The sequence below is a fragment of the Meleagris gallopavo genome, chromosome 1 (assembly GCF_000146605.3).
Source record: "Meleagris gallopavo isolate NT-WF06-2002-E0010 breed Aviagen turkey brand Nicholas breeding stock chromosome 1, Turkey_5.1, whole genome shotgun sequence".
NCBI lineage: Eukaryota > Metazoa > Chordata > Aves > Galliformes > Phasianidae > Meleagris > Meleagris gallopavo.
Window position 1 is genome coordinate 78,610,761 of NC_015011.2, and position 12,702 is coordinate 78,623,462.

Here is a 12,702-nt window from a genome sequence, read left to right on the forward strand (position 1 = left end):
TCTTTGCTAAGTAAAAGGCTCTCAGCTGAGTCTGTCTGCCAGCTAGAGTGCACGTCCATGTTCAGGAAGCAATTCTACCAGCTTATTTAGAGGAAGTCTATTTCTGCCTAAAGTCTGAAACTTTAGAAATAAAGTGCTTGCAGAAATAAAATGCTAGTGAGATTCCTTCAGTTTAACCTGGCACAGGGAAAGGCATTGCAGAGCTCAGAATAAAAAAGTTACTCAAACAGCTGCAACCTGAAAAGCATTTTAGCATCAACTGCTGAAAGCAAAGCACAGGAATTGGGTCTCCCAACTAAGAAGCCCAAATTCACGATGCGTCTTGTTTCTCTCAAAAATCCTCCATATTAACAGAATATGGAGGATTCAGAACACCCTGATATTTTGCAAGACAGCAAAAGAAGAGTGCAGAAGCAAGACACGTGTTGTCTCTCCCTTCCTTACTTACCAGCTCTGGTGCTCAGCAGGAAGACAAAGATGGGCTGTTGACCAAAGTTCTTAATGGCAAGGTGTCTCTCTTCACCTCTTACAGAACCGTCCAGCCGCTCATAGCTATAGCCTTTCCAAACAACAAAATGTATGTTTCTGAAAGTCTGGTTATACTCTGTCTTTCTTATTTCATTCTTCATAGATTAACTGCTGTCCTGACTTTTTATGCCAAGTCCTCCCACACTGATTTGCATTTTATCACCTTCAACTCCTCTTTTTCTTTCCAGTGACCCTGACTCCCAGACTGTCAACAAAGGTTCATTTAGCTAAATCTGAAGCAGAAACTCTTAGCATTTAATTTACTGCATGGAAACAAGATGGGGAAATACAAAGCGAAAGCATAAGAACATTAACCCAGAGTCCCATTTCAGACTATACTGTGCTGGCTGTTGGCTTCACACTACAAGCCAATAACCATCATATCTTTCTTATGCAAGTTTCTACTGCTTTCAATGTGTGCTTTCCTGTGAGCAAGCAGTATGGGAAATGGCCTTACGTTTGGCTTTTTAGTGCAATATTAGTTGTCCAAATCCATAAACACCAAAGAAAAGCCTCTTTCATGGGAAGTCCTAAGTAGGCATGGAGCCATGTGGGTTGAAACAAAAGAAAACGTCTCAAGATCCCTTTGGCAGCCTTGCCAAAACAGTCATACTGAGCTCTCACTTAATCAAAAACTAATTCCCTGGTATAAATGTGGCACAATTTGTGTTCTGCACTGGACAAACTGAATTGAATGCTAATGGCTGCACTACAACTACTTCAGGACTCAGGTACATAAGTAACCACAGGTATATAATGAAACTTTGCTACTCTGCCATCTATTAGCTTGATTTTATCAAGGAACCAAAGTTCAAGCTACTTTGAAGAACAATGCTGAAGTGCCAGTTCCTTGCAGGCAGGTTGCACAAAGAGATTAATTCAAATCCCAGGTCACAGTCAACTGTAAGAATATGGTTTCTGTCTACTGAGAAGAAACAAATACCCATCACATTCTCCATCTCAGGTAGATCAGCCAAAACCAGACTAACACTATATGGCACAGATCATTAAGATAAGCCCTTTGCTGCCAAACCATGCAGACCATACCTCTGTAGTCCATGTAGTCTTGCAGAATGTCAAGCAGTTTAGTCATCTGAGAAAAGAGCAAGACACGATGGCCACTGGAAGAAGAATATGAGATGTCACCAGCAACGTTATACTGTGACAGCATTTCACAAAGCAGTAGAGGCGTTACAGTAGCTCAACCAACCACTGCTACTTAGCAAGAGCTCACCACAACACTGCACTAAGCCTCACAGAGTCACTGCCAACTCCCTCACATTTTCAGCCCCACAACCAAATGTTGCCAACCAGCCCCACCTGATAGCATCAGCTGCCATGTGTAGAGTGTGGAGTCACAGGTAACAAGGCTCTGGCACAACACTCCTGTGGGCTAAATGCACCTTGGCAAGGACCCAGAGAATCCTGGCTAAAAGGATCCTCAGTTTGAATGTAGTGCAATGAAGGTCTTCACCACGTGACTTGCCACACTAGATTGCTCTCTAACAACGTAACATAAAACATCTTAAATACAGGAAAAAATGTAGTATCAGCATCTCTGCGACAGAACATAATTTCCCATCCAGCAAATGACCCTCCGTGCCCATATATAATTGCAAGCAGCATTTAAGTGAGAAATCAACTCTCCTTGCTCTGGGCCTCAGACAGTGTGAGAGTGCTTTGTTTAAAATCAACAACTGCAAGTTCAGGAGTCGCACAGGGCTGTCCCTGTGGCAAAGACATCAAAGGGAGAGAGGCATCCACTCACAATATGCTGTACAGAAGGAAGACAGAGCCCTCCAGTACTGCATCAGAACTTCCCTTCTAAAGCTCTGTGCTTTGGAAGTACTCAGAGGGAAACTGCAGCCTGATTAAGAAAGTAGGTAGAATTTATGAATTGTGCAAGAAGCATCAAACAAGAACATGTATGAGAACACAGATTGTGATTCGATTTGCCATCCACCTGAGATCTGTAGGGAGATATTTAAGGTTGTTGTGTTACAGGTTCTGAAGTCACCAGAGGTCAAGATCAGGAGTTTTGAATATTAGTTCCAAACCTAAAATTTCTGCTTATTCTGGGGCTTCGGTCCTGTCAAATTTCTTTTTCAGGCTCATTGTGCATTCTGCCTCCTGGGGTAATAGAAGCACTGCAGTGCAAAAGACCTGAACTGATGCATTGGAAGCTACTCTCATGAAATTCAATAAAAACATATATGCTGAAAGCCCTGTCAGATATATATTCTCTCAGGTTCCCAGAATAAATTTGGCAATATATGAGAATATGTGAGAGTTAGTGAAGTGTTTTGAGAAATGTTTAAAGGGAAGCTACAAATTTTTTTTGAGATTCCTCTATAGCCTGTAATGCAGTTCTTTGTACTGAGATCATCTCCTTCTGATAGCTAGTAGCATACTTTAAATAGGGCAGTGCTTGTGTGATTGTGGTATCTGCACAATCTATGGATAAATAAGGCAGCTTTCCTTCTTAGTTTATCTTTTCTCTCTGTGTCAACTCCATCTTATCTTCCCCATCCCAACACAACATACCCATCATACAAGAATGAAAGGAGTTTATCCAACAAACATAGTTTGCCGCTGGCTTCAATGATGTGATCTCCAATCTCAAAGGGCTCTGGCTCAACACCTGGAAAAGAAAGGGGTTTCAGTAGTATACCTAATTATACAGATATCAACTCAATGATTAACCTTTAAGTGACCATGTTGCCAAGCATGCCCAGAACGCTTGCTTGTTTGAAAAATAATGGTCTTTGTCTAAAAAAAAACCCACCCTCAGTACTTCAGGAAGTACCTCACAAAATGAAATGTGATTTCATTGTTTAGGTGAGAGAAGATGCACTTATGACAAATCAAGTGGTGAGCTGAAGTAGAAAACTTAAACTTCACAAGCCCCTACATTCATCATCACTGATGAACTGTCCTGTGTTAGAACTGCTCACAAATCCACAGCTGGTGCAATACTGTTTACTACTTGCCCCTTCTAAGCAATTTTTTAAATTAAAAAAAAAAAAAGCATACAGAAAAAAAATTCTATTTTGAAAGAGAGAACGTTTTCTTACCATTGAAAAGGTATGGGTGGGCAACACATTTCCGAAGCTGTGTTAAGACATTCTGAAGTGTAACCTTCCTTCCTGTTCCACCTTCAAATGCATCTGGAACAAAGTGCGCAGAAAAAAGAACTGAGCAGGAAAGCCCATGCTTCACCAATGGTGTGACTGAGAACACCTAAGCACTGCTTTGCACTGCTTCAGCATTGAAGTAACTCTTCGCACATCATTTTTTGTACTTGATTTTCCATCCCAAGACTAATACACCTGTTCTCATGAGCCAAAAAAAATTCCCCTCACTTTTCTTTTTCTTTTTTCTGAGAGAGAGAGCCTTTACTACTTTGCCTTGTCAAAACCTCCGGAATTTTCTCAACTCCTTGGAAAGAGCCAATGATATTATTCTAAGAGTGCGTTGTAGATCTAGAAATCATCAAAACTAATTTGTTACAGTTCATTTGAACTTTCCAAGAACAAAACCAAGAAAGTAATACAACACAGTAAAGATCTTCTGGGTAACCAGGAAGTTAAGAAGAGATGCATATTTCTGGGGGGAAAACAAAGAGACGTGGACATTGCTGACTCTAGAAGAAGATTCAGCTTTCATGGTGATGATGCAAAGCATGGTGGCTCCTCGATGCAGCAGGCATTAGCTCTAGAACAGAGAGTCACCGTCCCCCCAGTTACAGTTTCCCTACAACACAAAAACACTGACAAACTGCATGTGGTATATAGAAATGAAAAAGGAGGATTTCAGAGAACAAAATATGTTCTCTTTCATCTCTCTGGATGCTCTGTTACAGTTAATTCATACATGAAGTTCCAAAGAGTGAGCTGTTAGGACAAGGACCTGTGGCTGTATTGTCCGTATGGTCCTGTGGTTTCCTAAGGCACTCAAATCTACATCCAGCAGGTTTCAATTTGCTATGTGAGATTTATACTTCTACTGGAAAATTTGTAGAGACATAGAATTTCCTGTACAACCTTTTTTGTTTGAACACAAAAAGAATGGACAGGAGCAGGCTTACTTGTTCATGAGATTTTTAACTACAAGCTGATCCAGAGCAGATTCTTGAAGCTGTCCCTCCTCAGCTCTGAGAGAGACCAGCTCTAGATTCATACGTCTCTTCCTCTATCACAGGCTAAAATCATGAATCAAGCAGCCCAAAAATCAACCAATAGAACTCAAATGCCTCAGTTACCTAGATCTTTTGTCAAAATAGCTTTGTAGTACTTCCTCTGCAGAGCTGACATTCCATGGTACAAAACCACTTCCACCTTTTTCGGAAGGTCTGCAGTCACCTCGGACTTGACTCTTCGAAGCAGAAATGGTTGCAGGAGACTGTGCAATTCTTTGGCTATTCAGAAGCAAGATATAACAAATTACCAATGAAGCATAAGGGATTTATACAGTATCTGTACAACTATACTTTCAAAAATAAATGCATAAAGGAATCTTAATGAAATTATCCTAGCCCAGTTTTACAGAGAAAGCAGAGGAGTTGCACACCTAAAGTACTTAGCGGCTACACTAAGATCAGTAACTATTACTTATACAATGTGCCTGCCTCCCAGTCAAGATAACAGCTGGTCCTGATTCAAGTACAGCATCAGTTGTTACTTACCTGGCTCACACTCCTTTTCAACTGCTTGGTAATATTCAACAAACTCTTTCACTTGTTTTCTAGGAAAAATATCAGGTTCAATAAAGCTAAGTAAGGAGTACAGTTCTTGGAGGTTGTTCTGGATTGGAGTGCCTGTGAGAAGCAGACTGAAACCTACTGGGAGCTGAAAGAATCAACAGCAAAACAAAATGATAAGGAGAGAGCATTTGAAACGAAAACTTACTTAATGTACAGCTCCACCCACTTCCCTCTTATGCTTTACCTAAAGATGACAGGTGGCATAGAAATGCCTGCAGAATACTGCAAATGCCAGCCAAAACCATATTACATATGGTATGGTGTGACTGTCAAACAGCCCTACCAGACTTAGGCTGGCACCAGTGCAAAGAAGACAGCATAAGCAAAATAAGAACAAAATGCAAAAACAAAATTAGAATTCCCAGATCCAATACTGCATACTCACTGTTATGACAGACAACTCGAAAATGCTGCTGAAATAGGACAGTGAAATGAAATTGCTAACAATCACATTCAATTTCTACTTTCTGATCTAGTCTGACAATCAGAGTGACATTATCTGCTCCATGCTGCATATAGCAATCTCTGGAAAGGGACTTGGGAATAGGGTTACTACTGAAAAAAACTACACGTCTTTTCTTAAGAAAATACATCAGGAGAGCTAAGGTGAATCACTGCTATTTCTTTTCAACTTCAACTGAATCTTCTAAATGATTCAGGAGCTGAGCTTTTCAGGAATCTTTTTTTTTTATGTACATTTAGAGGCATTGCAGCTCATCACTGCTGATGCCAGTCCAGATGTAATGTCCATGTTTTACTGCTGTGACAAGAAGTGCACCCTTCACACAGCCATTCATTTCATTCACAAGAAAGTAAGTCTTATCCAGGACAGCCCAAGGGAAGCTGGAGCAATTCTAGTAATTTCAATAAACAAGGGTGGCTCTATTAAGTGAGACAATGGAAATCAACAGTTCATGACCCGGGGTCCCATAAATGAGGCAAGGATTCCTTCACCCTCCCAAATCTGGACATACCCTCTTTGTCACTTTATACAGTCTTACATTGGGCAGATTTCTAACACTTTAGTAGTACAGCTGTGCTTCAGTGCTATGTTCAGTTTCTTTACATTTTTCAGTCTCTCGAATTGCTCCAGTGACTCAAGTACAAACACGAGCCAAAATGAGAGATAAGCTCCAAATACTGCCTAGCTCCACACAAGGCCAGAACAATAGGCCCTTATCACTCTGCCACTAACTATGTGGAGCTGTTCAACAATTCTGATGGAAATGATGGAAGCTGGTTGTGATCCAAGGTTAATAAGAATACAATACAAAGAAATAAACAGAACATTTGTCTCCTATAGTGAAAAGTCTTTATACAGTAAAAGATAGCTGGTATATTTTACCTCAGTGAGTGTTTCGTAAAGCAGAGAGTTCTGATTTTTCAGTCTGTGAGCTTCATCTACAACCAAGGCAGCCCAGTCAAAACTGTGAACAAACAACACAGTATCTCCAATTACTTGCAGAGAAATCACTACTGCCAATGCAAAAAGACTGAAATAAGTGATGGCTTTGTTTGGCTGAACTCAAGAGGCTCCCGCTCCATGAACCACAGGCAAGCATCACAAATGTGGTGGAAGAGTAGGAGGAATTCACAAGTACAGATTTTCAAGAGCCAATACTGCTTCTTAAGTACAGCCTGAAATCAAAACTAAGTAAGTTCATTTGAATTTGCTGTTTCTCTCTCCACCTCCATTTCTGTGGGAAAAATTATGCAAGTACAAGTTAGTCAAACATTCAAGGAGATCTATCATGTGGAAAAAGACATGAAATTAGGTCCTTACACCCATGCAAAAACCCAGCAACAATGACGAGCTAGTGATTGCAGAGGTGACCTTTTGCAAATCATCCAAGAGTGGAATTTCAGCTCAGTCCACGCACCATCACATTGTCTAGGCTGCAGAATCACTTGCTGCCTACTAGATCCACCAGACTTAATACAAACTCTTTTCAGCGCTCAGTACTCATTTCTGTGAGGATTTCAACTCCCACATTTCAGAGTGACTTCCACACAGTTCTGGCTGATGGATAGGCAGGGAGGGGAGAGCATGACCCTCCAGCTTTTCTTACCAACACACCTTTCTTCTCAGTGGAATACAAGGGCTGGAATCACACGTATCTATATTTCGCTCCACTGCTCTGTTCACATGTATCTTAAGTGACATTAAGGACTCTACACTGAAAGTTGGTAAAGGCGCCTGATCATAATCGAAAAATAACTTTGGCTCTTGTAAAACGTGGAGAATCTTGCACACAGATAAATATACATTTCAGAAATCTCTGACAGACTTGCAGAATTAAATTAAAATAATAATAGTAATAACAACTTGTACTCACAATTTGAGAAATGCTGCATCTTTCAGACAAATCTGCAATGAAAGAAAACAAAACTGTTACTTACAACTTAACACATAGTTCAAAAGAGAGCATCTTTCTGTCTAATTGCAAACTATGGTGAAATAGTGCAGGATTGGAGTGAAATCAGTTACCAAGGAAAGTAACATAACAGATAATGTAACCACAAGCTTTAGCAACTCTTCATTTTAATGCTCCTCTGGCAAAGCATCAGTAGTAAAACCTCAGAGAATTCATGGAAATTTTCAGACAAGTCTGTAACATTTGTTTGTATCATTCACACTCTCTTAGAAACACCATGCACCTCCAGCATTACAATCTTTCTGACTCTAAGCAAACACATGCTTCAGTGGATTAATTTGACCTGCTAATATCCTAAAGTGCTCACATTACTTGTCCAACTTCGGATTCGAGGAGGAAGAGAAACTGGGTCAATTGATAAGCCTTAAGAAGCACAGAATTTTATCATCAGAGCAACAGAGATGGAAAAAATACTAGCTAAGTCAATATTTCCATGTGGTTGATTGTTTTGTCAGCATTGCTTTAGCATGAGCACCTCCACTTATCACATTCAGGACAAGGCTCATCACTGCACTCCTGCTTGTGCACTGTGGAAAAATATGCAGGTTCAGAGTGATCAGCACAGGTTATAGCTCCTAGAGGAAGGAAATGGTAAAATACTTGAGAGGGAAAGCAAAGGGGCAAAAGGAAGAGGAGATCAAACAGGAGAAAGAAAAGAAGCTGCAAGAAGCTTTCTCATTTAATTTCAAATCGGTTTGTTTGTTAAGAGGCTGTTAAAATAAAATCAAAGCACTGATACAAAATAACGCCTGAGTGGAAATGAATCATAAGAGAAAGACAAAGGCTTTTTTCCACTCCACATAACTAAGCACCTGGCCCTGCAGAACCCAAAGCAGTGATCAAGGAAGCAATCCTACTGGTTCTCTGTAAAGCACTGACTGGATTCAGCTCCAAATTCCATCATTTTTAATATAAACCTCACCATTTTGCAGTCCGGTTTTGGCTGAGGAGGGCATGCAAAAGAGGTACAGACATAAGCAAGCTCTTTCAAAGCGTTCCTGCAGTAACCAATTAACAGAATCTTAATAAACATCACACAGGTACGTTTTCCATTAAATACAGAAGGTTTGTAAGGCAGCACAGAAAGGCAATGAAAATGCCATGTAGCATCAGTTAAAGATGTTTCTGATTTTGATTTGTTTATTCAAGGTGTGATACAGCTGTGTGGTAAAGCTAGGGTTATATCTGACTATCTTCAGGGCACAAAAACTGCAGCAACTTAGATGAGCAGGTGATGTGGGCTGCAGAGTAGGAAATCACTGAGGGAGGTTAGAGTACAGCGGGCAAGAGCTGAAGCATAGTGTACAGAGGAATGGAAAAGGCAAGGAAAAACCTGAGACCTTTTTTCAAGTGACGAAGACAACACGTACCTCATATGTTGTTAAGAGCACGTGGAAATGAGATTGCTCTTTCAGGTTCTGCTGCAATTCGGATCGCTCCTCCTTGTTGCCAATGTATGTCATAAAGGAGAGACCTGGAGCAAACCTGTCATCAAGAGAAAGACAGCAAGAGAAAGATAGTACCTTGTTCTCCTGGGCGCTGGATCTCAGCTCTTGAATCTATCTCCTTCCTGGTTAATTTGCATCCCAGCTTGGCACCTGAGCTGCTGGTTCTGGTTTGGACAAATGCCACATAAATTGCTTTCTCCTAGATCTCAAAGTTCAACACAGATGATGGAAAACCAATCAAACGGTCGGTCTGCTATTCGAAACTGAAAAAGCTCATGAGAAGCAAGTGATTCTCTGGCTGGGAGCACAGAATTTGTCCAGAGGTAGCTAAAGTACAGGTGAACAATGTCTGCAGCAAATAGTTCCATGAGGGCTCAAAAAATCTAGCCCTCATAGTGAAGGCAGATAAAATCAGTTCCATGGAAGAAGAGTTGGAACCATAAAGTTCTTCCTTGCTTAATCCTACTACCAATGCCTGCCTATTGTTCCTCTGACATAGCTGTTCACTACTGAAGTTTACCATAGTAAGTCATACAAAGATGCACTTTTTTTCCAGCTATTCCAGCTGCTTGTTTATCCAAATCAGGCCAGATCATTTCAAAATCTAACCTCAATATTTTTTGTCTCTGACACAGCATTGCTCAACAACCACACAGAAATACAGCTGTTCTAATCTATAGCTTTCAGCCACTACTCTCAAAAGCAATGTTTGGGCTCAAGCCTAAAAACATACAGACTCTGGGCATAGCAAACGTGCCATCAGCCCAGATGCTGTACCCTAGTGAATATGGGTTGCATGCATGGACGTAAGGTATTTTAGATGCATGTGTGAGCATGCCAAGAAACACACTATTCAGTTTGGGTCTTACCTTTCATCATACAGAATCCTGTCTGTCTTCAGCAGAATTTGCCTAAGAAAGGCTGAGCATGGGGGTTAGAAAACAACAAGCACAAAACTAGTGTGTACTGACAGTCATCCAACACTGTAAGTTGGATGAACACATGGGTATCACAGCACTGTATAGGCTATGCATTAACTGCTAGCAACGTATACATCAATTTGTTGTTTGGTAGCTTCCCTCTTTTGTTTTCTTCCTTCTGAAAGGAAGAAAATTGCTAGACTGAGCATATTTGAAGAGAGTCTTTGTAACTCATCATTCAAGACTATAATGAGTCGGACAGTTGTTTAAACTTACCTCTCCAGTTCCTCCTTCCAGTTGCTCAGGACAGACAGAGGACAAAGTACTAGGGATCTCTCTTTGTTTGTTAATTTTTTTGTCAAATAAAGAAGAAGTGAAATAGTCTAGAAGGCAATGAAAAAAAGTATTTTTTTTAATAACAAGGAAATTCCTGAACTTGCATAAACTGTCCCCTTGAGGTTTGTAGCTGATTTCCCACAAGTTCTCCAACACAAACCAGAGCTAAGAGAATACCAAAGGGGATCCATCATCAATGAAATAAAAGCTTACATCCTAAAACATTACCTCAACATCTATAGCCCTTTTCCAAAGACATTTTTCCAACAGTCACAAAGATCTACCACCCATCACTTCCTAAAGGTGCCAGTTTGTTATTTAAGACTCATCTGAAACCAAACCACGATCATCATTCACTCCAACAAAACTGAATCCCACTTAAAAAATAAATTAAAAAAAAAACCCTGAAAAATATCTATGTGTATTCAACTTTAATCCACGTGTTGACAGACTCAAAAATCATCCTACTGCAGGAGCATCAAAATGACATCACTGGCTCCATACTCGCTGTGTTAACTAGTTAACATTATTTGTAAACTACTATGAATTACACATTCATACGTCTGTGTAATATGACTTATATTTTTACAACTCTCCTCAAACTTTTTTGGAGCATTGCTCAGGACCTAGCAGGGGTTTTACATGATTAAGGAACAAAAAAAAGAGATCTCTCTTATGAGTAAGGACTTCAGCATGTGGCTGCTTACATGCTTAGGGTGCTTTTTTCATTCTGTGGGAAGCCTGAGCTAAAAAAGTTAGGCAAAAGTCATTTTTCAGAAGATGACACACCTGACAAGTCTTCCCAAGACCCATCTCGTCACCCAGGATACAGCCACGCTGGACTTGGTAGCATTGCACCAGCCAGTTTACACCATCTAATTGATATGGACGAAGCTTAATGCCTGTGAATAAAAGCAATCTGTTAATGTCACATAGCCATCCAACACACTGTATGCACTGTTACAGCTGGAAGCCACCAGAAGCAGGTCTTGCACAGGTCTGATCTTCCAAACAGCTGCATTACAGCAAAAGCAGCCAGGCTTTCAGCAGGAGCTGCATTACTCTGCTAGAGAGCAGAAACACTGCTGTTACAGCAAACAGATTACATCAAACCATCTTCAGGAACTTGGATGCACAAAAATGGCCCCAAGTTATTACAAAGGTCTGTATATGGAATCCAGTACGATAATCAGGCTTCCATTCTGCGTTCCTGACAGAAACTGAATTCAGAGGAGATTCAGGTTAGATATTAGGAGGAAGTTTTTCACACAGAGGATGGTGATGCACTGGAACAGGTTGCCCAAGGAGGTTGTGGATGCCCCATTGCTGGAGGCATTCAAGGCCAGGCTGGATGTGGCTCTGGGCAGCCTGGTCTGGTGGTTGGTGACCCTGCACATAGCAGGGGGGTTGAAACCAGGTGATCATTCTGGTCCTTTTCAACCCATTCTATGATTCTATGATTTCAGCTTCAGACACATTTTAAACACATAAGCAGTACTTCCAGGGACACTCTTCAGGCTATTATTTTAGAAATCTTTTTCTATAACAGCCCACAGTAACATAATGATTACTTTCCAATAAGATGCTTTCCAGCTTATGCTAGAACAGACCTCAACTGCAGATCCCTGTAGCTACCACCAACACAGAGCAACCCTTATTAATGGATATGATATACCAAAGCAAACACAAGTCAAATTGAAGTTTTCAAGACCTTTTCTTGTATCCAGACTTAAGTAGTGGAAGGGACCTTTAAAAGTCATTTAGTTCACCAGGCTGCACAGAAACATTTTAGCTTTAACAGAATCATAGCATCATAGAATGGCCTGGGTTGAAAAGGACCACAATGACATCTGATTTCAACCCCCCTGCTATGTGCAGGGTCGCCAACCACCAGACCAGGCTGCCCAGAGCCACATCCAGAGCCTGGCCTTGAATGCCTCCAGCAATGGGGCATCCACAGCAGCTCAGTAAACCAAAATACTGCTCGAACGGAAAAAGCAAAGTGACTGAAAGAGGAAGGAAAGACTGTAAGAAGCAACGAGCCGAGAGGGCATAACATTCGCTGTGGCAGCGATAGCCGTGGTTGAACAGGCCCGGGGCCACTCGTCGTACCCGCTGCCGGGGAGCACACGGGATCGGTGCGTATCCCCGGCGCCAGGCGCACTGACCTGTCAGCCCCCAGCGGGACACGTCCTCCTCCTGCACGCCCAGCCCTCCCGCCCGAGCCCTGCCGGCGCGGCTCAGCGCCTGGAAGAAGCGGGACATGGCGGGCA

The 12,702-nt window shown here is 41.3% G+C and overlaps 1 protein-coding gene across 2 annotated transcripts in view; it reads right to left on the minus strand.

Annotated features, from left to right (window-relative positions):
* Positions 1–12,696, minus strand: part of CHD1L (chromodomain helicase DNA binding protein 1 like) — a 24,659-nt gene extending 11,963 nt beyond the window's left edge. For both annotated transcript variants that reach the window (XM_031555971.1, XM_010719180.3), the window contains exons 1-12: positions 12,598–12,696; positions 11,219–11,331; positions 10,370–10,476; positions 9,096–9,210; positions 7,627–7,658; positions 6,636–6,717; positions 5,213–5,375; positions 4,790–4,945; positions 3,603–3,695; positions 3,073–3,169; positions 1,576–1,649; positions 448–559 (exon numbers count right to left, since the gene is read on the minus strand). In XM_031555971.1, the coding sequence (XP_031411831.1) occupies positions 448–559; positions 1,576–1,649; positions 3,073–3,169; positions 3,603–3,695; positions 4,790–4,945; positions 5,213–5,375; positions 6,636–6,717; positions 7,627–7,658; positions 9,096–9,210; positions 10,370–10,476; positions 11,219–11,331; positions 12,598–12,694 (1,241 nt within the window). In that variant the 5' untranslated portion in view covers positions 12,695–12,696. The remainder of the gene's footprint in view (positions 1–447; positions 560–1,575; positions 1,650–3,072; positions 3,170–3,602; positions 3,696–4,789; positions 4,946–5,212; positions 5,376–6,635; positions 6,718–7,626; positions 7,659–9,095; positions 9,211–10,369; positions 10,477–11,218; positions 11,332–12,597) is intronic.
* Between the last annotated feature and the right edge of the window lie 6 nt (positions 12,697–12,702).